At 45.3% G+C, this 27,141-nt stretch overlaps 1 protein-coding gene and 1 long non-coding RNA gene across 3 annotated transcripts in view; one reads left to right on the top strand and one right to left on the bottom strand.

Annotated features, from left to right (window-relative positions):
* The window catches only part of WDFY4 (WDFY family member 4), a 303,041-nt gene that overhangs the window by 130,224 nt on the left and 145,676 nt on the right, over positions 1-27,141 (top strand). The window contains exons 29-39 of the mRNA XM_024254223.3: positions 725-930; positions 1,733-1,902; positions 4,118-4,243; positions 7,400-7,564; positions 10,385-10,588; positions 11,213-11,327; positions 12,528-12,685; positions 16,810-17,048; positions 18,923-19,041; positions 20,849-21,034; positions 22,721-22,857. Coding sequence (XP_024109991.3) covers positions 725-930; positions 1,733-1,902; positions 4,118-4,243; positions 7,400-7,564; positions 10,385-10,588; positions 11,213-11,327; positions 12,528-12,685; positions 16,810-17,048; positions 18,923-19,041; positions 20,849-21,034; positions 22,721-22,857 — 1,825 coding nt within the window. The remainder of the gene's footprint in view (positions 1-724; positions 931-1,732; positions 1,903-4,117; positions 4,244-7,399; positions 7,565-10,384; positions 10,589-11,212; positions 11,328-12,527; positions 12,686-16,809; positions 17,049-18,922; positions 19,042-20,848; positions 21,035-22,720; positions 22,858-27,141) is intronic.
* Positions 21,809-26,951, bottom strand: LOC129048233 (uncharacterized). 2 transcript variants are annotated; one of them, XR_008510411.2, is made up of 5 exons: positions 26,783-26,951; positions 25,259-25,335; positions 24,355-24,420; positions 22,691-22,840; positions 21,809-21,943 (listed from the first exon to the last, which is right to left on the bottom strand). It is a non-coding gene; the product is annotated as an uncharacterized LOC129048233 (long non-coding RNA). The 2 variants fall into 2 exon arrangements; XR_008510410.2 differs by lacking the exon at positions 22,691-22,840 and having other exon boundaries at positions 26,783-26,920.

Below are 27,141 nucleotides of genomic sequence, written 5' to 3' on the forward strand. Positions count from 1 at the left end.
CTCTTCACTCCTAGTCCAGTGCTCATTTCAGTGGATACCAGCCAGATTCTCACTATGCCTAGTGTGTCAGCTGAGAACACAGGTGGAGCCTTCACTGGTTCCCAGAAGTCTGGGTCCTTTGCTGAACCCATTGTCTTTGCCAGACTGGCCATTCATCTCCCTGCCCTCTTGTTTCATCCAGTTCCCATCAGCAAGTCTGTATTCTCCAGACTCATCATTTTTGAAAGTGACGTTAATCATGTTTCTTTTTTTTTGGTGCTAAAACTGATTAAAATGCATAAATATTGGACTATGCCATTTAGATAAATTTTGACCAGTGTCTTTAAAAAGGGAGGTGAATATTCATTATGTGTTTTATGTGATTACATTGATGGTAATTAAATTAGATGGGTGGCTAGTCATCCACTGTGTAAGTATGAATAGTAGTTATGTAGGGCTATTAAGGGTCATGCGCATTTTTACATATATTAATACACAGTTTCCAATTGCTTCAAAATGCTATGACCAACTTACACTGCAACTATTAACAGACAAATGCATCACTTGTACAACAATCTTGCCAGCATTTCATTTTACCATTCTTTTTAAATGTAATACACAATAAGTGATGTTAACCTTAACTTGCCTCTCCTTGGTGACTTGCAGGGCTGGACATTTCATATTTTCTGGACATGTCACTCTCTCATGGACTGAGAGATCACTGGTTGCATTTATTAATCCCCAGGTCAAAGGAAGAGATGTTTCTGAAACTGGGGCCTGACTGGTTCCTGCTGCTCCTACAGGGCCACCTGCATGCCAGCACCACTGTACTGGCATTGAAGCTGCTGCTGCACTTTCTGGCAAGCCCCTCCCTCCGCACACGGTTTAGAGATGGCCTGTGTGCAGGATCCTGGGTGGAACGCAGCACTGAGGGCGTGGACATTGTAATGGGTGAGCACGTGGCTGTCTCCAGGGAGTGGGGCACCACCTAGTCTTGGGATGTGAATGAGAACCAAGCCAGGCCCCTTCTTATTTGAGACCATCACAGCTCTGTGCAGCAGGATCACCTCAAGCCCTGACTCCAAGGCCTACATCCAAATGAGCCCAGGCCCCCTGACATCCTTTGCAGGATCCCCCGCAGCGTCACTGCACAGACACTGGAGGCTGCCTTCCGTTCCTCCCACCTGCTTAGCCCTGTTCTCCTGGGCGCTGTATACTCTGCTTCCTCTTCCTGAGGGGATGCCTCTTCTCCTGATGTGGATTCATCCTCAGATCTCAGTTCAAATGCCACTTCCTCCAGGAGATGAGGGGTCTCCCTGAATTGGGGCACCTCTGTTATATTATCTCTGCCCTTATTATTTTTCTCTTTAGTGCTTAACAAAATTCATAATTATTTGAGTATTTAATTGCTTAATGTCTGTCCCTCCCACTACAATGCAAGCTTCATGAGTGCCTGGAATTCTGTATATTTGGTTGAAACCCTACACCTTGTTGCCTAATTCAAAGCTGCCCTGTTGCCTCCTACATGGTGGGCAGCAAGTATGTTTTTGAGTGAATGAATGAGCATGTCAGGAACAGCGAAGGGAATTAATGTTGAGCGCTTTCTTGCTCCCATCTATGTGTGAATATATTTTATCATCCAGCATTTCTATGGGATGGGTGGGTGGCCGGGTGTTCCCTTGTGTGTCCAGGCCCCACCTTGACCAGCAGCTGTTCTCAGTTGGCTTTTGTGCCCCCTTTGCCTGATCAATAGACAACCTGAAGAGCCAGTCGCCACTGCCTGAGCAGAGCCCGTGCCTGCTTCCTGGGTTCCGTGTCTTGAATGACTTTCTGGCCCACCACGTCCACATTCCAGAGGTCTACCTCATCGTGTCCACCTTCTTCCTGCAGACACCACTCACAGAGCTGACGGATGGGCCCAAAGTAGGTTTTCAGAGCACCCACAGGGTGACACACTTGGTTTTCTGATTCCACATGACTAAGGTGGATCGCCAAGACCCTCTGCACTTACCTCCCTCTGCTTCTTCCGGCTCAGATGGGGTGTTGGCCCGCTTCCCTCCCTAGGAGCCCACACCCTTGGCCAGCCCTTCAAATGCTCTCCTTCCAGGCCCTTGACTTCCTCGGCCTCTGCTCCCATCCTTCCTCCCAGCAAGACTCTGATTTGGATCAGTTCTATTTTAAAACCTTCCTTTTGGGCACAGCTAGGGGAATGACATGATCCTGGGGTGGCCCTGCCCCAGCACCCCAGCCCCTCATCCTCAACCACCCACTTAGGTCATCACCTTCTTGCCCCTGTTGCTAGGACAGGGAGACTTTTTAAGGCTGGTCATGGATTCCTTCAGCTCCTTCCTTGGGTGACCTCACCCCATAGTTATCCTTTCTTTCTTTCTTTTCTTTTTTTTTACTGTGTCACCCTGGGAGGGTGCAGTGGCATGATCTCGGCTCACTGCAACCTCTGTCTTCTGGGTTCAAGTGATTCTCCCACCTCAGCCTCCCAAGTAGGTGGGATTACATGTATCCACCACCATGCCTGGTGAATTTTTGTGTTTTTAGTACAGACAGGGTTTTTCCAAGTTGGCCAGGCTGGTCTCAGACTCCTGACCTCAGGTGATCCACCTGCCTTGGCCTCCCAAAGTGCTGGGATTACAGGTGTGAGCCACCGCACCCGGCCCCCTTTCTTCCTTTTGTGTTTTCAGTTTTTCCTTTTCTACCAACCTGTTCCTCATAAGCCATAATTATGTTCAGCTGCATCCCACCTAAAACCAGAGGCTGCCCCTTGATAACACTCCTGACCAACTACTGCCTATTGATCACTTTCCTGTCCTTCCTTGGCCACATTTCTCCAAAGAGGAGTCTGTGCTCACCATATGCACCTTCTCCCTTGCACTAAATTCAGGTGACTTTCACACCTGCAGCATCAAGGTCAGACTCCATAGCTGGCACCAAGCCCCCTTGTCTCTGGCTGCCTGATGTATATTTCCAACCCAACTGCAATTCACCTGCCCTCAGCTGTGAGTCTCCTAAATCATCTTCAGTAAGACCAGCTGTTCTGTGCTCACCCACCCTGCTGCCCTTACTCACTCCTCTTTCCCACCATCGTCTGCCTGGTGGGAGTGTCCTCCCTCAGCACTCAGCTTAGATGCTACTTCCTACTTAGATCCCCAGACAGAGGAGACCATTTCCTCCTTTGTGCCTCAGTGTAGTTTACCCTGTATGGATGGCACCAATACAAATGTGTGCCTGCCTCCTTAGAAATTGAGCCCCTGAAGAACGGACCCACCTTTCACTCAACTTCCTGGAACCTGACAAATAGCCAACTTAGAAACTATTTCTTGGTCTCAATTGAGTTGAGTTAAACTGAACTGAATTGAAATATGGGAGGGGCATGGTTTTGCAAAGAGAAGGTTAAAAAATCTACCCCTCTTGTATATCTTTATAATTGACAAATCTAAATCTTGACATATGCTAATAGCATTGTAGATTACACTTCAAAATAAAGTTTTTAATATGCTGTACTAAGGTCATTGAGACCCTGAGTTTTTATTTCGCTAACATATCTCAGGAAACAGATGTCTGCTAAGTGTTGGAACCTGTGATAGATGTTTTACATATTTTATTTTGCTTGATATTTAAACAATCCCATGGGGTAGATAATGTAATTCTCATTTCACAGAGAAGGGAACTGAACTGCCAAGAAGCTCAATAGCTTGCCTGAGCTCAGCTATTAAAAAGGCAGAATCAGGCCATCCTGATTCTAAACCCTGGGTTTAGAATCTCTCTAAACCTCTACATGCCGAAGTTTCCCCTGAAACCTTTGAATTCTTTATATGTCTTATATAATCTAATTTACAAAAGTTAATTAAAGTTGATTAGCATATTGACTTATGATGTCAGACCAAAATAACTGAACTAGATGCCAGTCTCTAGGGGGTCTTCAGCACCTTCTTGGAGGTGCTTGTTTCCCTTATGCACAGTCTACTGGGGTGAAATTGTTCCTATGGATCAACCACCTAGGCTGCTACTGTGCTCTTTTGCTTTTCCCACTGGGGACCCCTGGAAACATGATGAACTGGCTGCAAAGCTGGTTCTCTTGGTAAGTAGCTGCAGGTCTGCTTACAGCCCCTGCCTCCTCTTCCAGGACAGCCTTGATGCCATGCTTCAGTGGCTCCTGCAGAGGCACCGCCAGGAAGAAGTCCTCCAGGCTGGGCTGTGCACAGAAGGTGCCTTGCTGCTCCTGGAAATGCTGAAAGCCATCATGAGCCAGGTGAGACCCATTCCCCACATGCTGCCCCGAGGAGGTTCTGATGGGAAGGCCAGTTTGGAAGGGTCACCTTGACTTTTCTCCTAGCATCTTCCCACTAATGCAAGTAATTAGCCAGATCCTGTAGAAGAGGTGAGGTAGGTTCCTAGAGTGACTCAGGGGCACAACTGGAAACCCAGCCTATAGGTCTCTGAGCTTTATGTGCTCTTGCAGGTGGTACCTGTTTATCATCTGTTTAAGCATGAGGTTTCTTCACTGGGAGATTTATTGCCTTCAGTCAAAGGGAACATTTCTTAGGAGGAGGAGGGGCCTCTCCTGTCAAGGAGTCCATCTCCTTGCTCATGAGTGACCTGGGGAAGGGACCTGACCTAGAGAAGGCAGATGGCTGCCAGCTACAGGCAGGGCATGGAGAGGCTTCTGGAGTGAGAAGCCTTTAATTTGAGCCTTCAAGGTCCAGTAGAGGTGGGTGGTGAGCAGAGGAGTTATTTTAGACATTGGGTAGAGGCCATGTGACTTGTGAACAGGAATAATTAATGGTAAGCCAGGTCAGGGAGGGTTTCCAGAAGAGGCTGAAAAATTCTGACCTCATCCTGTAGGCACCAAAGGCAATTGGAGGCCTGATTGTATGGGGAAACTTACTGCTTTTGTGAAATGATACATGATTACCTTTAACATTTAAACAAAAGGGAAAAACAGAAAGTAAACAACACCCACCTGACATACACCCACCCAAAAATGAGCACTGTGAATTTGGTGGAATCTTTCCAGACGCTTCTCCAAGATTCGACCATATCCTCACAGAGGATGAGACCACATGCACCCCTTTTGCCCTTTTTTCCTCAATATTTGTGGACCTCTTCTCATGCAAATAAAGTGAAAAACTATGGGAATCATTTGTATTTGTAATAGAAATTGATGTTGTTTTACAGAGTGTTTGTTGTTTGTAATGAACTTTCTTAAACAAATATCTTTCTTTCTATCTTGACGACCTCCTTAGTGTATTCTGGGATGTGGTATAGCAGGTCAAAGTGTGCCTTCAGGTGTTTTCTTTTGGATGTACTTCTCAGAAAGATTGCATTAGTCATTATGCACACACATCCCACCAGCAAATATCTAACTCCTTGTCTTGTACAGAAGGATTCAGCCCCATCCTCACAGCCTCAACATCATGGCCAAACTGATGATGGCTTCATAGTTGAGTTCTTTTGCATTTATTATTTCTGAGGTTGAAACCATTTTTCATATGTTTATTAGCTATCTTTATTTATTTTCCTCTCTCTCTATTTTCCTGTCAATTGCCTGATTGTATCTTTTGCCAGTTTTTCTGGGTGTGTGGGATTATGCTGAGAAAGTAGAGATCCCACTTTTTGCCCTTTTTGAATTAGATTTTTTTTTCTTTTTTGAGATAGGGTCTTGCTCTGTTGCCCAGGCTGGAGTGAGCAGTGTGATTTCAGCTCACTCTAGCCTCTGCTTCTCAGGCTCAAATGATTCTCCCACCTCAGCCACCCGAGTAGCTGACACCACAGGCGTGCACCACCAATGCCCAGCTAATTTTTGTATTTTTGTAAAGATGGAGTTTCATCACGTTGGCCAGGCTCAGAAGTGTTTTTATCGTTATTATTAGATACCCTTTTAGCACACAATTAGATAATCCTACGCTTTTTTTTTAAGCCAGTTTCCTGTGATTAATTACATCAATAGATTTCTTTGCATTCTTGCAAAGACCTCATTTAGTCACTCTGTCCCTATTCTGTTTGTATTTTCTTTATGATTTCATGCATCCTTATAAATGATATTAGTCTGCAATTTAGTTTTTGTTATATATTTTTCAGGTTTCGACATCAGTATTATGCTAATATTATATAAAAAATACTTCTCTCCTTTCTTTGTATTCAGCAAGATGTTAAATCCATGATTTTTATATTATTTTAATTGTTCCTATGAAATTGCCTGGACCTAAATTTGTCCCATTATTATTGGCTTGTTTAGTCTTTTAAATGTCTTCTTGACCTAGTTTAGTTAATTGATATTTTAAAATAATTTCCCATTCATTTAATTTGCACAAACGGTCTCCTTTAACTCATGTCATTTTCTGTGTGATTGTTTCTCCCTTCGTATTCTCAGTTTGTGTCCTGCTCTCTCCTTCTTGGACTCTCTTGTGACTTAGGAGTTGAAGGCTTGTGGATTTATATAAATAACCAGCTCTTGGGTACATTATCAGTCTCCTGATTTTATTTCTGTCAATTTCTAAGATTTTGATTTTGGTGTCTTCATTTTTCGTTGTGTTCTGGAATTTCTGTGATTGTAGTTTTAAAGATCTGTTTGATTCACATTTTTTAATGTCCATGTGGTGGAGATTTTTGGTTTTTAAACTTTTGTTCTCTATTTCTAGTTATGTTTTTGCCCTGCTCAGATCATGTGATCTGTATATTTTTCATCTTCGAGAAATTTATTCATGGTTTTATTGTAGGCCTAATGCGCAATTAATTTAGGGGTGCCTGAAAAGATGTATATTTTCTATATGGAGCATAAGGAATCTGTTACCTGTTTAATCAATTAATGTTATTCAAAATAAAGCAAACAAAAGGAATCACATGCAAGCATTTAAAACAAAGAAAATATGTAATATGCTATGAGAAGTAAAAATATAAGACCAAACATGTACGTCATAACAGCAAACATAAAAAGGTTAAATTTCTATAATAAAGATGTGAATTTTAGACTTCGTGAAAAACAAGACTCAGACTTCTAAGATCTAACATATATGTATATACAACAATAACAAAGTTACTCAGTGAATTTGGTACAATCAAGATCTGTGTCAGGAAAGCATCATCTACCCAATACAGTAGACAAGTATCAAAAATAAAAGGCAGAAACTTAAAAGATAAGAGAAAAAGGCTGGGGTAAACATAGAACCTACTTCAGAGGGTTGTTGTGGGGTGAGAAGAGGCATATGTATGAAGCCCTTACAATGTCTGCACATATTAAACCCTTCCTCAATTGGACACTAGTGTCTGGTGCTGACCTCCAGTCTTCAATAATGTATCTTGTTGTAAGTCTCAGGAAGGAATCTTCTCCCTAGACCTCAGCTCCTCTGGTTAGAGAGGCAGCCCCCATCATGCTGCCCTGCACCACCTCTCACCAAGTGTGCCTCAGCCCCTGGCAGGTTCTGAGGATGGTGCCTGGGCACAGACCTTCCTGGCCAGCGTGCTGCAGTTCCTCAGCCTCGTGCACCGCACCTACCCCCAGGACACAGCGTGGCGAGCCCCGGAGTTCCTCCAGACCTTGGCCATAGCCGCCTTCCCTCTGGGAGCCCAAAAGGTAGGACACGCTGCTGCCCCACCCAGAGAGAGCAGGTGTGAGCATCATCATCCTTCAAGGGCAAAGGGCAAAAATCCCTCCCCACCCCCCTAAAATTAAAATACATTTTAAGGCAACTTGAGGGGAACATTGAATAAGCAGCTTGGATAATCATCCTTTTTTGGCTGAACTACACCTTGAGGTCATTTTCAGCTCTGAGATTCAATAATTTTTTTGAGCTGTTAAGAATCTCAGTAACGAGAGGTCTAATGGCAGATAAAGTCCATTCTCTGTGGCATACTCAGGCACTGACAAGGGGAGACAGTGACTCCCATTCCAGGAAGTCTGCTGCTGTACACCACATGGAGGAGGGCAGTCCTGGGAGTGCATCCTGCAAAAACTTTTGCTCTCGGGAACCCTCATCCCACTTGCAGGCCCCTGGGCCATGACATGCATGTCCTTCTAGGCAGTGGGTTTGCAGAGGCCCAGCTTAGAGCCAGACAAGCCAAGGGGAGGGCAGAGCCTGATTTAAGGATGAGGTCTTGGGTCTTACGCTCTGGGGGCTAGAGAAAGGGCTATGGGAAGACGTGTGAGTTTGAGGCCTCCAGCTAGGCCCAGCAGGTCAAGGCTTGGCTGGGTCAGGGCCGTGTGGGACTCAGGTAGGCTAAGAGCTCCTGGGAGCTGAGAGGTGAGAAGGAGGTGAGGACTAAAGAAGAAGGTCAGGTATGGAAGAAGGATGGGCAGAAATTCACACAACCACCCCCACTCTGGTGGATTAGGAAGTGGAGACCCAGTGAGGGCAAGTGAGCTAACCATGTCTTCCTGCAAGTTGCCAACTGTAGCTAAAGGAGCATATTTGAAAGGCGAGCAATGCTACATAGCGGGGTTTATAATCCATGCCAAGTGCGATGCCGGGCCTGGAGTGGTTGCTCCATAAACATTTGCTAAATGCCCAAATTAATGAGCAACATGCTCTCTTAGCTAATCTTTTCCAGAAGCATACCCACGGCGACAGCCTCCATCTCCTGAAACTGGTGCTTTAGAGAACCTGAATTGCCACCTGAAGAAGGTGGTGTCTGAGAGGGGAAGCTGAGATTCAGAGAGGCAAAGCGGCCCTCACCAGTTTCCTCCAGGCTTACTGAGGGTCACAAAACCCATCTCCCAGATGGACTGCAAGAATAAAATGTACTGAACTTCACGCGATTAACAAGAGACAGAGCCAGAGTTTAAATCTCACTCTTACCCCAAAGCCTTGTCCTTTTCATTACAGTCAGTTTAAAATAAAATTAAATGGCCAAATAAACTTTAAAAGTAATTAGTTTTAATAAAAAGACTAAATATAAAGACCAGAAGTTTCACAAAAAGATAACATAGTTTTGAAATAGTTTGATGAATTCATATCAAGTAACTTACTAAAAAAGTAAGATAAAAAAGCAAACAAGAGTGAAGGAATGCAGCGCTGTTGCAGGAGAGAGGTGGGATAGGACCCGCAGCCAGAGGCGCAGGCAGCCTGGCCAGGGAGGGATCAAGGGCGAGCCTACAGGCTCCCCCTTGACACTTCCCTGGGCAGGTTTTCTGCAGGGGTCCAGCGGCCTAACATTCTCTACCCAGATGCCCAGCTCAGCCCCCATGCCCAAGGGCCAGGCTGGCCATCTGCTGAGTCGGAGTTCCAGCCGAGTGCCCCCGCCAGCAGCCCAGGTGCACACTCCGACCCAGGGCTCCTGCTCCCCATGGTCAGCAGTTCCTGCCCAGGGGAGGGTCTGGACCAGAGTCACATCCCCAGCTGATCGCAGGCAAGGTCGGGCTTTTGTCTTAGGGCTCCTGGCTCTAATTCCAAGGTGTACCTCCCAGCCATCCTTGCCTTTTTCAGCTCCAAGTCAGCTCTGCCAAGGCCTTTGTTGTATAGAAAACATGCCAGACCCTCTTCATGCAGAAGGCTGGTGGCCAAAGGCTTGGATTTGCTGTGAATTTATATGGCATCTTTCCAATCAAGGCCGCACGGAGCTAATTAATGCAGTCACTACCTCCCTAGGTGCCATTAAATTCATTTTATGGCTTAATTAAGAACGGCCGCATTAATTTTATGAATGAGCAAAGGGAGGTGCTAACAGATGAATGCGCGGGAGAAGTTCACGGGCTGGGAGTCAGGAGTCCCTGGCTGCATGTCCTTGGGCGCGTCATTCGGCCTCCAGCATCTCTGTGTCCTCCTGGACATATCTGGGATAATGACCCCTGTCTCATTGACCTCCTAACATTTTATAAATATAAAACAAGAGTGGATGCCAAAGCACTTCAGAAATTAGAGGAAAGAACTCTTTGGAGTCCCACTTCTCCACCGTTCTTGCCTGAGGAGCCTGTCTGTGGGCATCAGCAGAGACTGGGCAGGAGGTAGAGGTGGGGTCCCCATCACAAGATGGGCACCAACTCTCTCTGACTGTCTACCAGGGGCTGGGCATTGCCACGTTCGTTATTCTCTCATGTCATTCTCCCAGATCTGGTGTCAGATGGTTTTTATTGTCTCTAACTGATGGGGAGCTGTGACTTGGACATGTGAAGCAGCTTGCTCCTGGCACATTCTGGAGTTCATCGTGAACACTGCAGGCCTCTCAGACTCTGTGGTTTAGCTTCTTTGCACAACACTTGGCATCTCATATTCTCAAACAGTAGCAGGCCACCTTATGAGCAACTGGATCCTGGGCAAGTCGCTTTCCTGTGCAGAGCCTCAATTTCCATACATGTCACTGGGCATGACAATAATCCTCCCATGTACGTAGCACAGGTTGGTGGGAAAGAGCTTGAAGCAGGGTAGGCCACTCATGTTGGGGTTCTCTTGTCTTTGAGGGGGCTGGGGCTGAGTCCACCCAGAACACCAGCAGTCCTGAGGCCGCAGCTGAAGGCGACAGCACAGTGGAGGGTCTCCAGGCTCCCACCAAGGCACATCCCGCCCGGAGGCAGCTGAGGGAGTTCATGCAGCTCCTCTTGAGGGAGCTCCTGCTTGGAGCCCCCAGCCCCAAGCAGTGCCTGCCCCTGGAGGTGCTCCTGGAGGTGGGTTGGAAAAGGTGACGTTGGGCCATGTGCTGTGGAGGCTGCTGGGATACGGGCACTGCAAGGGCAGGATGCACCCAGGGAGACAGAGGGCCTGGGGGCCACAGCGAGTGAAGGGGAATCTGTGAACCCTGGGCCCCAAAAGAGCAACAGGTGATAGAGGAGTGAGCACAGAGTCTCTAGAAGCAGAGCCTGAGGGGGGAGTTTTGTGGAAGTGAGTTATTGGCCAGTGGGTTGGAGGGGGTGTTCTCAGGAGAAGCAGGGAGGGAAGCAGAGGGTCAGGAGGTGAAGCTAGCCCAGAGGTGGTCCCAGCTGGAGCCTGGCCCAAGGGGGTTTCTGGGGTGCTCTCTGACTCCCAGGGCCGGCCCCACCTGTGGCACCTGACAGGTGGCTGTGGGCTGTGGGCTCCCCCGATTTGCCTCCTTATCCTGGGAAGTGGGCGTTGCTTCCTGGATGAGGCAGCTCGGTCACAGAGGGTGGGCCCCCAGAGAAGGGAAAATTGTGAGCAGCCGACACTGGTGGCAGATGCGGCATAAGTGTTCCAGCCAGGCTAGGGAGGCAGTGGGCACTGGGTGCATGTGATGGCCCTGTGGTTGCTGTCTCAGTCCCGGGTTGTGCTTCCAGGCTTCTCCAGACCACGCCACCAGCCAACAGAAGCGAGACTTCCAGTCCGAGGTCCTGCTTTCTGCTATGGAAATATTCCACATGACAAGTGGAGGTGATGCAGCGATGTTCAGAGGTGAGTGGGGGCAACTCGGTCCTCCCCATTCATGACATGAGGCTGCTGACCGTGGAGAGGAAACCAGCATGCTGGCCAGGAACTGACCCTAGCTGTGGGATGCTGCCTCCACCTGGCGTCAGTCCCTCCAGGCATTATCAACAAGAACTCCCTGGCTCCTGCCTTGGGGCCCAGTGGAGGGGTGCTTGCTACTTTCTATGACACGCTTGTCATGCTGTGCCACTTACAGACAGAAAGCCCTTTTGCCTCTGAGCAAAAATCGGCTCTTCTGTAGCCTCAGTAGAAATGCAACCTCTTCCCATAAGGGAAACCAAGATACCAGAATTTAACCTTCCAGAGTGCTCAGCATTCTGCCTGGGTACAGGATAGGTGCACAGCTGATGTTTCTTAAACAATGAACCTGGATGAAGATGCTGCCATGCCCCTTCAGAGCTTAAAATTGAAGCTTCATTCAAAAAACTTGGGCAGCTGTACCTTTTCGACAAGCCTAAACAAAAGCCCTTTCTGTGGTTCCCAAGCCACAGGAATCCCTAGGAACATGAGTCCTACTCTGGACTGCTCCTTGCCTCCCACTCAGAAGCCCTGACTTCATGATCCTTCTCATGGAGAGACTGGAATGCAGGACAGTAGCAGGGTGGTGAAGTGTGGGTTTGGCAACCCCAGTTCTGGACTTGGCTCTGCCACTGGACGGTCATGCGACCCTAGTCAGGTGCCTGGACCTGTGAGTAAGGATGACAGTAGTGGTGAACTCACAGGGTTGTGCTAGGGGTTAGTTGAGATCATCACACACATGGCTGGGCACAGTGCCTGCTGTGTTGGTGAGCATAGACGGATAATGACAGTATGGCTTTATCCTTTGCCCAGTGTAGCAGCAGGGCCCCTGGTCATCATGATGCCTGCTCATTTGTCTCAGGCAGCACATTCTCCCCGATCCTCCTCCAAAAAGCCACAGGAAGAAATGCTTCCCCTTGCTTGCTTTCTCACCACTTGGTTTATGTCACTGACCAGATTACTCAAGATCTGTTCACTTTGATTAAATGTGTGTGTGTTGGGCACCTCGTCAGTACAAGACTCCATCTTTGGAGCCATGGGGTACACAGAGGTGAATAAGATGCAGTTGGTCACTACAGGGGACTTGGAGACTGTCATGGACAGAAGTCCGTTTAGACTCTCACCTCCACCTGTCCCCTCACTCCACAGATGGCAAAGAGCCTCAGCCGAGTGCAGAAGCTGCTGCTGCCCCTTCACTTGCCAACATCTCCTGCTTCACCCAGAAGCTGGTGGAGAAGCTGTACAGCGGGATGTTCTCGGCAGACCCCAGGCATATCCTCCTCTTCATCCTGGAGCACATCATGGTGGTAAGAGCTGCTCACTGACCAGGTGTCCGTGTGGATCTGAATGATGTGCTCCTGGCTATTGTCCAGTTGGTTCCACTGGATCTGCCCTCCCTCCCTGGAGTAGAATCTGAGCCAGGTGGGAGGAAGCGGGAGGCCCTTTAGGCCCAGGTAATACCTGGAGGCTACTGCATGTCCAGCAGAGCTCTCACCTCAGGCCCCTGAGCCCAGTCCCAGGGACTGGAAGCCTCAGCTCCTTGCACTTGCACCCGAGCTCTGTAAATTCCTAGAACCTGCTTCCTTCCCTTTGGGTTTTTATTGTGATTGTTGGTTTGATCTTAATTGTTGTTATTCCTCCTCAACTGAGAAAGGGCCACAGAGGCCTTTGTCTTCGCAAGACCTATTTTATTTTCTTCTTTAGTACTCACTCCATTGTATTCGTGCCTTCCTGCAGTGGAGACAGGCATCTATTTTAACCTTGTCTTTTTATTCTTGCCTGTGCCCTTTCTTTCCAGATAAACAGGTATAACTACATACCTACCTGTATAAATGTATGCCTGTAGGGCCATTATTGAATGTAGGTGTGTGTATGTGCACGCATACACACACAGAGAGAATTGTACAATCTCAAAATTCTAGCATTGAAAGAGACCTTTTTTTTAGATCTCAGCCCCATTACAAGCTAGAGACTTTTCCTGACAAGCCTCCATGCAACCTTTGCTCAAACCCTCCCTGTGATGGGGAACCCACTAAAGTTCAAGTTGTCCCACCCAGGGCATGTCTGTGATTCTTGGAAAGAACTTTCTCTTATCAAGCTGGGATCTACCGCCAGCAACTCCTGCCAGCAGTCCTGGGTATGCCCTCTGCAGCAGAACTAGGAGGACTACTCTCCTTCCTCTTCACATCTCATAGAGAGTGAAATTGGCTCCCAGCACCCTTCAGACTGCGGAGTCACCCACAGACCTCAGGACTGAGCCTCTTCACAGTTTCTAGAGCCATCTTCACTTGTCTGATGAGCAGGTCCAGGCAAACCTGGAAAGACTTGAATTCAAAGGCTTCTTCAGGAACAACTCCAAGAGAGGAGAAATAGCCCTTGTCAGCTCTGTGAGGGTTAAAATCAGATTCCTGGCAAGTTGTGTTGTAAATGGAAAGAAGCTGCTGAGCTCCCTATGGCTAAAGCATGGACTCCCAGCTAATATCCCAAACATAGGTGCCAGTGGGGGCCACCGTGCCTTCAGGGGGACCAGGCCTGAGGGCTTGGCTCCCCACATATCCACCAGCCTCCTCTCTTGCTCGCTGTCTGTGATGCCTGCCCCTCTTAACCTCAGTTTGAGACCCGTCTGAGGAGCAGGAGAGGAACATGATAAAGAAATGAATCCCAAACTCCAACAGGTTTAAACAGACCTTCACTTCATGAGTAGAAACATTGCGTTACCCGTGAAATTCTAAGGGAGTAGCCTATAACAAATTCATTTTCTATCGGACTGAAAAACTTTGTGCATAGTCTTTGTATTATGGATTCTTTTCACGGAAGCCAAACAGATGTTTGGAGATGTATGGACCAGTCCATGCTAAGGCTACAAATCAAGGTCTTCTACTTCTCCAAGTTTCTTTTGAACTAAAATCTTCTGGACTCCATCTCCAGTAGATGATATGGTGGTTAAGAGCATGGCTCAAGTGTCCAGTGTGTGTTTGACTCTTGCTGAAACACCCAGCCTTTCTGACCCTTAGCCTCTTATCCGTACAGTGGGGTAACTTAGCGTCTATGGTGTTTTTATGACAAACAGGCAATATATGCAAATCTATGCAAAATGCTTAGCATAATACCTGGAATACTATAAGTATTCTATGATAACTATTAATAATGACACATAGCTATTTTTTAAATTAGATACTACTAATAGCATGTTCTCATACATTGAATGTCAATCATGTTACCAGTATTTCAGAAATCTCGGGTCACCAAATCTGTTTTCTGTAATATGACTATAACAAACTTTCAACTTTTTTTAACACAACTTTTTACCCAAATTCTGCATAGCCTTGACTGATCATTTCCTTAAATAGAGGCTTGAAAGTAGAGGAAATGAGTCCTATTTGAATTTCAGGTCCTGTCAATTTTTTTTTAAGAGACAAGTTCCTGCCCTGTCATCCAGGTTGGAATGCAGTGGCATGATGGAGTGCAGTTCACCTCAGCCTCAAAATCCTGGGCTCAAGCAATCCTCCTATCTCAGCCTCCGAAGTAGCTAGGACTACAGACATGTACCACCTTGCCTGGATAGGTTTTTTTTTTAACTTTTTGGAAAGATAGGGTCTTACTATGTTGCTGCCCAGGCTGATCTTGAACACCTGTCCTCAAGAGATCTTCTTATCTTGGCCTCCTAAAGTGCTAGCAGTACAGATGTGAGCCACCATACCCAGCCATGTCACTTTTATTGTTATTTCATGTTCCAGGGTACATGTGCAGGATGTGCAGGTTTGTTACATAGGTAAATGTGTGTCACGGTGGTTTGCTACACCTATCAACACATCACCTAGGTATTAAGCCCAGCATGAATTAGCTGTTTTTCCTAATGCTCTCCCTCTCCCCACCCCACCCACTGACAGGCCCCAGTGTGTGTTGTTCCTCTCCCTGTGTCCGTGTGTTCTCATTGTTCAGCTGATACTTATAAGTGACAACATGTGGTATTTAGTTTTTTGTTCTTGTGTTAGTTTGCTGAGGATAATGGCTTCCATCTCCATCCATGTCACTGCAAAGGACATGATCTCATTCCTTTTTATGGCTCATAGTATTCCGTGGTATATATACACCATATTTTCTTTATCCAGTCTAAGTCATTGTTGGACATTTGGGTTGATTCCATGTCTTTGCTATTGTGAATAGTGCTGCAATGAACATACGCGTGCATATATTTTTGTAACAGGATAATTTATATTCCTTTGAGTATATACCCAGTAATGGGATTGCTGGGTCAAATGGTGTTTCTGGTTCTAGATCTTTAAGGAATCACCACACCGTCTTCCATGATGGTCGAACAAATTTACGTTCCCAATAGTGTAAAAGTGTTCCTATTGCTCTGCAACCTCACCCCATCTGTTGTTTCTTGACTTTTTAATAATCGCCATTCTGACTGGCATGAGATAGTATCTCATTGTGGTTTTGATTTGTATTTCTCTAATGATGAGTGATGTGGCAGTTTTTTTTCATATATTTGTTGGCCACCTGAATGTCTTCTTTGGAGAAATGTCTGTTCGTGTCCTTTGCTCATTTTTTAATGGGGTTGTTTGTTTTTTTCTTATAAATTTGTTAAGTTCCCTGTAGATTCTGGATATTAGACCTTTGTCAGATGGACAGATTGCAAATTTTTCTCCTACTCTATAGGTTGCCTGTTTGCTCTGATGATAATTTATTTTGCTGTGCAGAAGCTTTTTAGTTTAACTAGATCCCATTGTCAATTTTTGCTTTTGTTGCAACTGCTTTTGATGTTTTCGTCATGAAATCTTTGCCTGTGCCTATGTCCTGAATGGTATTGCCTAGATTTTCTTCTAGAGGTTTTATAGTTTTGGGTTTTACATTTAAGTCTTTAATCCATCTTGAGTTAATTTTCATATAAGGTATAATGAAGGGATCCAATTTCGATTTTCTGTGTATGTCTAGCCAGTTCTCCTAGCACCATTTATTAAATAGGGAATTATTTCCCCATTGCTTGTTTTTGTCAGGTTTGTCGAAGATCAGATTGCTGTAGATGTGTGGTCTTATTTCTGAGTTCTCAATTCTGTTCTATTGGTCTATTGTCTGTTTTTGTACCAATTCTGTACAAAAACAGTACACTGGTTACTGTAGCCTCATAGTATAGTTTGAAGTCAGGTAGCGTGATGCCTTCAGCTTTGTTGTTTTTGCTTTGGATTGTCTTGGCTATATGAGCTCTTTTTTGGCTCCATATGAATTTTAAAATAGTTTCTTCTAATTCTGTGAAGAATATCAATGGTAGTTTAATGGGAATAGCATTGAATCTATAAATTACTTTGGGCAGTAAGCCATGTCACTTTTTGATTATATTATTTTTGTGGTAAACTGGATCTGTATCTAAAATTACAAAGCACTCACAAGTTTGTGTATGTGTTTTTTTTTTTTTTTAATGACACAGGTCATTGAGACTGCCTCTTCTCAAAGGGACACTGTCCTCAGCACTTTATACAGCAGTTTAAATAAAGTCATTCTTTATTGCCTATCCAAGCCCCAGCAGTCCCTCTCCGAATGCCTCAGCCTTCTCAGCATTCTGGGCTTTCTGCAGGAGCACTGGGATGTTGTCTTTGCCACCTACAATTCCAACGTCAGCTTCCTCCTGTGTCTCATGCATTGCCTTTTGCTACTCAATGAGAGAAGGTAAGAGCTGCCTACTTGTTTCCTTGCCTGCTGGTTGTCCATGCAGAAAGGAGAGATTTAGAGGAAAGCTTGACTGAGGACTGAGGTCTGTATAAATGATATCATCCTTTTGTTTATCTGGTCTTCCATATTTTGTGAACTGTTTGATAACATGGTAAGTAATCCCCAAACTTGTCCATGTGACAGCAGCTAGAATCATCATGAAATAATAATTTACCCTATTTCCACAATTCTAAGATTGTAAGATAAGTCATTGATTTAATTTTTGAGGCAGAAAATGCCAACATTAGATGTACACATTGATTTTATGATGCAGCCAGACTCTAGAAACATTATCATTGGATAATTGCAATCTTAGAATGGAAAAAATATAATACATTGTATTGTACAATGCAGGAATAATTTTGCTTTCAGGAAAAAAATTACATATGCATACAATATATGACATAAAATCACATCCATAAAAATGCTAGTTAAAAAGCTATTAAATTAAGCTTATTTGAGTCCTTTTCTTGAAGCCCCAAGTTTGGAAATACGTCAGATTTTCAAATCTGAATGTGGTTCACGCATACTGACACAGAGAGAGAGACAGGAAGTATGTTCACTTTCTGTCTCTCTCTCTCTGTGTCAGTGTGCATGAACCACATTCTCCAGCATCTCAGCATCCTGCTGCCTGTGAGTATGATGTCTTATGAATAGAGCCATGAGAGTGTAGAGGGAGAGAGGACAATGGGATATCGCACTTTGCTGTTCTCCTTTTTCTTCATTATATTCATCCTAACAAAAATTATGTTTGATCACTTGAAAAAAAATCCCCCACATCCTGTAGTGTTGACTACTGAACAGTACAAAACGCTAGCATTGACTTCTCATAAAACTCTCTGGGAAGCCCTGGGAAACCCTCCTAGCCCAGAGGAGGCACTTGTCTTTGTATGAAAGAAAAGAATCCATTTTCAGTATGTAGTTTAATTTGGGGAAGTTTTTCTTTTTTTTTTTTTCCTTCCTGTTTCAGGAGTTAGGCCTTATCCACCCTGGAAGCATAGGTAAAGAGGAGCAGAATGACAACTGAATTATGTGCTTGAGATGATACCCTACTCAGGTCCCTCTGTTTAGCAAGATTGACTTTATTCTAGAAATTTCAAACGTGGGCATTCTCATATGTCAGGTTATTTTCCTTTCCATGTTTGTCATTTTCAGTTCAATCCATGAACACTTACTGAGTGTCTGTTTGGTTTGTGTCATAATGGCCACGTGGACGTTAACACAATGGGGAACCCCAGAGCACATGGTTCATGGGAAACCTAATGTATAAACCACTGTAACCCCACTTAGAACTGGCTACATCATATGTGAGGCCTCCAGCAAAATTAAAATGCGAGGCTTGTGACCAAAAATACCCAAAATTTCAAGATGATGACAGCAGAGCCTCAAAAAAGGGTTCTTCTTAGTGCAGGGCCCTGTGTAATTGCACAGGTTGCACGCCCATGAAGCCAACCCTGGCCCCATTCAAGCAGGATGAAATCAATGCCAAACAAAGGCAGGGTTCAATGCTTTGGGAATGCACTGAAAGAAATGACTAGTTCTGATGGCGGGGAACCAGGGCTGGGCACAGGGGGCCTGCTGGCAGCACAGGTGGGATTTCACAAGACTTCTCATAAAGAGAAAGTGTTTCTCCTACTATTCAGAATGCCACTCTAAAATATCTGCTGTGGAATTTCTTATAAAGTGTTTGCTTTAATTTGATTAGGCAAGTTTTTTTTCCATATTGATATAGATAATTATTGGAGGATGATTATTTGTAATAAAGAACAATGGAATGGTCTCAAGGAAACTGGAATTTATTGGATTTTAGTGAAAAATCTCTTATCCACTAGTTACCCAGAAGGATTTGGATTGGAGCCCAGGCCTAGACTGTCTACTTATCATCAAGTCTTCCTTTCCCCAAATGAAGACGTGAAAGAAAAAAGAGAAGACTTGCCAAGTTTGAGTGATGGTACATTTTATTTGTCATTTTGTGTGTGTGTGTGTGTGTGTGTGTGTGTGAGAGGGTTGGTGGCAGGATAGTGGTACCTGCTGGGGTTGCATTCTTCAGTTCGTCCTTCCCAAAATAAGAAAGCAGATACTATTAAGGACATTTTCAAAAAGCCAGACGACTTAGGAAATCCCAGAGTAATCATGTATTAGTATATAGCAATGCAAGCTGGTAGAAAGTAACACTGGATTGGTCTTTGTATATTAGAAATGAAATGGAAAGGAATGAGTGGATGGATAGGTGAAGAGAAAGCTCCGTGGGACTTGGTTTGACTAGAAGCTTAATCCCAGGGTACTCTACTGTAAATTAAAACTGTCATGCCCCATCTCACCTAATTTAGTTCAAGCCATTACCTAGTTGCTGCTCAGCTTCATTCCCTAGTAAATGAGAAGGGATTAAACAAACCCTTTACTCTCTATAAGACTTTTCGCCTAATGGAGTTTATTCTTGGATTTACTAATCTCAAATCAAGTTAAAGGGATTAGCAGTTATTTTTCTAGCAGCCAGTTTTATGTGTTTGAGAGATTATGCTCTCTCTTGGTCTAGGAAGCAGAAGCTCTGCCACTCCTTCTGCCAGTCTGGTTTGCAGACTGTTCCACTTACCTGGTGATATGTTGTGATACAAGATTGTACACACAACCAGGTGCAGTGGCTTACACCTGTAACCCCAGCACTTTGAGAGGCCAAGGCGGGTGGATCACCTAAGATCAGGAGTTCAAGACCAGCCTGCCCAACATACTGAAACCCTGTCACTACTAAAAATACAAAAAAATTAGCTGGGCATAGTGGCGGGCACCTGTAATCCCAGCTACTCGGGAGGCTGAGGCAGGAAAATCACTTGAACCTGGGAGGCGGAGGTTGCAGTGAGCCAAGATCACACCACTGCTCTCCAGCCTAGGCAACAAGAGTGAAACTTCATCTCAAAAATAAAAGATTGTACACACAGGGCCTCTGTGTTCTGGTCAGGTAGCTGTCATGCTCAAAAATCTCGTGACTTTAAAGTTTGTTGGACATGGTGTTGATTACAATACGGATCTACATACTTTGGGACTTGGCCAGTAGAGCTGGGCTGGGCACTGTCCATTCCCTTAGGGTGAGAGAAACAGTCTCCAGGAGCTGTTATCAGAGAGGGGACTCATTGGTCCAAGATCAGAGAAAATTTAGGCATGGTTCAGGGGATTACAGATGTGGGGCACAGCAGACACAGTTGGCTTGTTAGATCTGCTTATACCTGAAGAATTCCAGGAGACTGAAATGGGTGGGTAGTGAGAAGCAAGGTCCAGGAAAGAGGACGGGCTGTTCCTGAGCCCTGAGCCACAGGATAGCCTTGAGCTTGGTGTCCATTCCCCTGAGAGGTCAACATGTAAGGGAAGGTTGGAAGGAGCTGTTTGAGTGGAGCTATTTGACTACCCTGAGCTCACGCAAGGTGTCCCTCTGGTATCCAGCAGAATTACGGGGTGGAGAATGAGGGTCTCTGAGCTCATAAATGATATGTTTCCTAGTCCTGGACATGTGAGGCAGGCAAGAATTGGTGGTAAGCAGGTGGAGGTGGAGAAAGACCAGCTTGCATGGGTGTTGGTGGCATTGTTGTCAGGGCTGTGGCTCTCCATACTGATTGCTTCTCGCTGAAGCTTGCAAAGCTGGGGTGATGTTCAAGACCTTAAGTAAGAAGGGTGTGGGTAAAACCACTCATGATGCACCATCTCCCAGCCCTCTCTGGGAGGGTCACTGAGGCCATCTTGAGTGTGCCATGTGCTCTCTCTGCTAGTCCAACACAACATCCAGAAGACAGTGCAGACTCTCTGGCAGCAGCTGGTGGCACAGAGGCAGCAGACCCTGGAGGATGCCTTCAAGATCGATCTCTCTGTGAAACCTGGAGAGAGGGAAGTGAAGATTGAAGAGGTCACACCGCTCTGGGAGGAGACAATGCTCAAGGCCTGGCAACATTACTTAGGTCTCTATCCACTCGGTTCCAGGGAATGGGAACACCTGGGTCTCACAGATCCAGACTCCCCCAAGTTTCAACTCAGTGCCCAGAGCCTTTTCCACCTGGACCCTCTGTCTCATCCCTTAAGTGGATGGGATTTATATCACTGAAATCTTATGTGTCTTTCCTCACAAATAATGAATATCACATGGCACCTTGGGTGAAAGCAAGGCCAGAGGAGCCAACCAAGCAAGAAGATTCCAGTAATTTCTTAGAGGAAGAGGCCCATGTGGAGGCTGTGGCCTGGGCTCAGAAACTTGAGGTTCTAGGTCCTACCCTGTTATCCACCTACCAGCTTTGAAACCTTTCACTGTCATGCAATGACCTTGAGCTTATGTTCCTCATGTCCTGTCACTTCATGAAATGAAAGTTTTCATCCCCAAAATATTAATGTCCCTTGTATTCTGTTAGTGACCTCAACATTTTTATCATATTAGTATTTGGTACTAGTAAACAACATTTTTGCATATTAGTCAATGCAGCTGCAAGAATGAATTTTTAATTTTGTTTTCAAGGTGATCACTGCTCTCAACTTACACCTGATATACTTGTACATCTTCCAGAATCACAAAATTTGCAGTGATTCAAGAGTTAGTTATTTCCATGTATATTGTCCCAGACTGTCCAGTGGCCCAGAATCTCCTTCTAATTGGCTTTCCAAATTAGTCCTGGCAAATGTATATATACATACCTGGTTTTGTCCATTTATGCTGCTATAACAAAATACCACAGACTGAGTGATTTACAAATACTAGAAATTTATTTGCTCAGTTCTGGAGGCTGGGAAGTTCAAAATCAAGGTGCCAGTAGATCTGGTGTCTGCTGAGGGCTGTGTCTGGCATCTGCTTCTAAGATGGTACCTTGTTGCTGTATCCTCTGGAAGGGAGAAATGCTGTGTCCTCCCATGTTGGAAGAGACAGAAGGGCAAAAATGTCCTGGGATGTTTCCCTTCAGCCCTTTTATAAGACACTAATTCATTCATGAGGGTAGAACCCTCATATTTTAATCACCTCCCAAAAGTTCCCACTTCTTAGTACCACCACAATTGGGATTAAGTTTCAATGTGAATTTTGGAGGGAACACACATTCAAATGATAGCAATACCTATCTACTTTCATGTACTTTTAAAGTCAAAATGTCAGATTCTATTTCAGAGAAAAGTAAAATAAAATAGGATATACATATCAGTGCACATAGAGTGGAATAAAGTAGTAAAACTGTAAAGCTTACAAATGACTTTCTTTTTGCCAACAATCCTATATTGAACACTTTCTATGTTCCAGGGTCTTTAAACACATCTTATGTAATATTCATGACCCCTCAATTAGTTTAGATATTGTTATCCCCATTTCACGGGATGAGAAAACTGAGGCTCAGCAACTTTAGTTAATCTGCTCAACATCTCATTGTGGGTTAACAAGCCGTGGAGCTAGGAGTTTAGGCTAAGTCTGGTGACCTCAAAGCCCACAGTGTTTCTTAGCCAAAGGAAGGTCAGAAGACGGCAGTGTGAGCTTGTAGCGTGGGTTGTTTCTCTTTTTGGAGGCAACCACAGGGGGCTCATGCCCCTTGTTGGCCCTTTGAAAGCCAAGCTAGCTATGAAAATAGTGTGTGCTCTCACTTCACCTCTGACATTCTTTGCTTCCCTGCCTTCAGCATCTGAGAAGAAGTCACTGGCAAGTCGTTCAAATGTTGCACACCACAGCAAAGTCACTTTGTGGAGTGGAAGCCTGTCCTCAGCCATGAAGCTGATGCCCGGGCGGCAGGCCAAGGACCCTGAGTGCAAGACAGAGGTGAGCCTAGACCCCTTTTCCTCAGAAAAGTATCAGGCATTTGCTTCAAACACCATGAGTTATATCTCTTCTCTGCTGCCTGTTACTAGACATGATCTAACTCCACGTCCTTGTGAGCATTTGAGGGTATGCGTGTAGCTCCCCAGTTGAGGCTATGTTTAGGCTGTATTAGGCTGGCTCCTTGTTCCCATTCTCAACTGGAGTCAGACGTATTCAGAGGGCACTAGCCCACCACTCAGCAGCAGCTAGGGGTGTGAGCCCAGCAAAGGTGGACAGAAACATTCACTTCATTGCCAGGAGACACAGGGATGGGCCACTTTGACTGTGTCGGGTGGGCCCTCTTTACTGTGTGGGGCAGACCCGTTGGGGTTTTCTAATCAATTTCTCAAAACCTGCAAAACAAGTCTTCCTAAAACTCATTGGTGCCAACAATGTTTGTGTGTGTGTGTGTGTGTGTGTGTGTGTGTCTGTGTGTGTGAGAGAGAGAGAGAGATCAGGAATATTGTTGTAAGGTATATGGAGTACAGTGGGTGGGGGGACTGGTTATCTCTGCCCCACAGTGTCTGGGGCCTCAGTTGGGATCATTGCAAGGCTGAGTTACTCATATATCTGGTGGTTGTTGCTGGCTTTAGTCTGAGACCTTAATAGGAGCTATTGGCTGGAACACCTACACATGGCCTCCTCATGTGAACTGGGCTTCCTTACAGGATGGTAGCAGGGTTTCAAAGGATAATGGAGAGAGAGAGCTCACCAGGCAGAAACTGCATCACCTTTTATGATCTAGCTTCAGGAGCCATGCAGTGTCACCTCCATCAAGATGGGGAAAAAATTCTGCCCAAGTTCAAGGGAAGGGAAATAGACTCCACCTTCTCATGGGGGAGTGACAAGGTTCTACTGGAACATGTGGGACTGGAAATGTTGCTGAGGCTCTTTTGGAAATGCATGATCTGTGATATATTCTAATGCCAGTGATATATTATGATGCCAGGGTCAGTGACTTCTTCAGAGGTGGACTGTGGTTGTTGCTAGACATGGCTGTAGGGTCAGGAGACCTTGGGCAGTTTACTTAACTCCCCAGTGGGATAAATAACTGTAAGAACCCAGAAAGGTTCCCCAGGGAGGTAAAGTAGACAGCTGACAGACACATTAACAAAATCCTAGCTCTTGGCCCATGAACTTTGGGAAGTGAGGTGGAGCCTAAATCCTACCAGCTCAGAATCTGTAACTGCCTGTAAGTCCCCAGGCAGCCAAGGAAAAGGGCTTTCTTTTCCTAGGCTTTGGGAATCATAGGCTTCAGGGCCTAGAAAGAGTCCAGACATAGAAGGGAAGTCCAGAAATGAATGGCTGGGCTGACCAGCTACCTGATGCTAAGAGCTAAGGGCAAAGCACACGTCTTATTCAGGCTGTATTCTCGGGGAATTGACTTGTTAAAGGCACTGTTTGGTAAGTTCATTGATAGACTCACTGATTGAATACATGAATGTGTGAGTAACTCACTCAGATTTTGTAATAGCTGCATCAGACAGGTATTATAGCCTTGTTATAAAGATGTGGAAGCTGAATCTGAAAAAAAAAAAAAAAAGAAAGTTAAGGGCTTTTCAGTCATTAAATGTCAGAGTGAAGATAGGATCCCATCTTTGTGCTGCTGAGGAGGACCTTAGGGAATTTATGGAACCTCTCAGAGCTTTCATTCCTGAACTTACAACTGGAAATATGCTCTGTTTATAGTAGAGCATGTGGAGCCCTCGGAAGCTGTAAATGCTTTAGAAATAGGAGACTGTTTACAAATTCCATTTGGCCTTCTGGCTCTCTCTGCCAAGGTCAAGATCATCCTATAGGTGATATGTGTACCAAGTCCTAAAACTTGGAGCATTCCCATTTGTGCCCAGATACCTGCTCCTGACCAGTGTCACTTGAGACAGAAGGGGCCCAGCCCCTCTTTCCTTGGCTTCATCCTGGAGCTTCTCTTCCTTGGCCATTGTCCCCAGGAGGTCAGGGCAGCCTGGCTGGGAGCTAGGGAAGGGATGTTAGGGTGCTGGGCATGGGTGTTCATCTCATGGGAACCCTCACACCTGTTGTTGCTGCCTCTTGCCAGTGCCCCTCTCCCTTCCCCTCTAGTCACTCTCATTGACACAGCTCAGCTGTCTCCGAGTCCTGGGGACATGTGTCGAGCAACAGCTCATATGAAAGAAGCCTGAGTAGACCGCCATGTTTAGGGCCACATAGGCGTCCCAAGTGGCTTTTAACAGTTTGCTCTTGGCTCACATTGAGAGATCTGGGAGAAAGAATATCCAAAGCCGGCTCTGTCTTGGGTGAGGGCAGGCTGCTGAAGATTTTGTCTTCTATATCCATTGAGGTCTTATTCACTTGTTCATTCAACAAATATTTATTGAGCACTTACTCTGTACCCTGATCTCAGCATTGAGGTTACAGCAGAGAACAAAACTGACATATTCTCTTCTCTCAAGGAGCTGCAGTCTAGGAAGTAAAGATAGACATTAAGCAAATACATTTGTAAATATTGGGAGAACTGATGGCAATGAGGAAAAACCATGCAGGGTAAGGCAGGGAGGGTGGCGAGAGAGCGGCTGGGCTGTTTAGATGGAGAAGGTCAGCAAAGTGATCTTTGGCAAGGATGCCTTGGAGCAGAGGAGATAATTTATGAAGAACGTGAGCTTTGAGATGCTCTGGGAAAGAGGGTCAGGCAGAGAGGACAGTTGGGCAATGGGACTGAGGTGCATGTGTGCTGTTCAGCAAAGGCCAGTGTGTTCAGCAAAGTGCATGTGTGCTGTTCAGCAAAGGCTGAACTGAAGTGGAGGGAGTCACCCGCAGCCACCCCACCTTCCAGGCAGCCACGGGGAATGTCTCCCTCACGTTTTAGCACCAGGAAGAACTACTTTCAGCAACTCAAGAACAGCAGAAATTTTGCAACAGATTATGTTTCTGTCTTTGATCTGGACACTCAGAAACTGAGAGAGATAAGCATGGTTAAGCTTTGTAATTGCACACAACTAGTGGGATAAATTTTTGAGCCACCTACGCATACAAATGCATACGTACATACCTTCTTCCTGGCTTCATTCTTCTCCATTGACCCCACTTTCCATTCAATTTGATTTATTCTTTCTACACTTTAAATTATCTTGTAGATTTTAAAAGACACATTATTTTTGAAACAATAAGGACTGTGTTTTAATTTTTAAAATTAACTGCATCTTTGCTTAGCAACATCTTGTACTGGTAACTCAGTCTTGGATGGGCACAGTGCCTGCTACACGGTAGGCTCTTAAAGAATGCAGATGTAAGTGCTTAGAGCAAGGGGGTAGATGCTCCCCCTCCTTTGCTGAGATGAAACTCGCCAGCTTTCAGACACTGCATCCATCACTCAACTCCGTGAGATGCCTTTGTCACTAACAGAAGGCACAACTTCTCAGGTACATATGTACACTGTGATGTCATAGGATAAGAGCATCAACTATTTGCCCTGGGGTCTGTTTAATTATTTTTAAAAATTAATTTTGATTATTACAGCTGATTACACCTCAGTGAGCAATGTAATTGATATTTTCTAATGTATCCCAAGGAACATTTTGTACAACATGCTTTTTGTTGTTGAAGGTTAAAGACTCCGTTATTGGTTTTTCCCTAAATATGCCTACATCATTAGTCCCTCCAGTGAGAAGGTCGCCATCTGGAAAAAGCAGCACGGAGACATTATTCAGGCACAAGTGCATGAAATTGGGGTTTCTGCATCTTCTGTCTCTCTTCTGGAAAGAAGAGGCTCGTAATTAAAGGAGCTGGTATTGGAGGAAACATTATTCATTTGGTGTTATTCCTTATCATGTCAGCAGCTGACAGACCTATAGCACTGATAAATTGTTCCTTGGAGTGAGACATATGATATAGAATTCATAATTCCTCTTACCTATCTTCATTTTCAGTAGAAAATGTTTTATTCCTTGTGGGTGAGCTGAACTTTGAGGCAGGGCTGATTTGATAGATGTTATTTCTTCTTCTTCTCCCCCTGACCCCGTCACAGTCCCCTGTGGGAGCAAATTGTGACATCACCCACCATCTCTAGAAGGCTGTGAGTGTCAGCTTGTTGGACAGAGGTTGGGAACTTGGACTCCCTCGAGGCCACCAAAGGGCAACTCAGGGTGCAGGCCACTTTCTCATGTCCACCGTCTGCCTGGAGAATCTAGACTGCACAGGCTGGCTAGCTCCCCTCTTCACAGCCGTGGACTCAGCTCTGCTTACCTACTCAATTCCAGGCTTCCCTGTTTA

This window comes from Pongo abelii, chromosome 8 (genome assembly GCF_028885655.2).
Source record: "Pongo abelii isolate AG06213 chromosome 8, NHGRI_mPonAbe1-v2.0_pri, whole genome shotgun sequence".
In the NCBI taxonomy this organism is placed as follows: Eukaryota; Metazoa; Chordata; class Mammalia; order Primates; family Hominidae; genus Pongo; species Pongo abelii.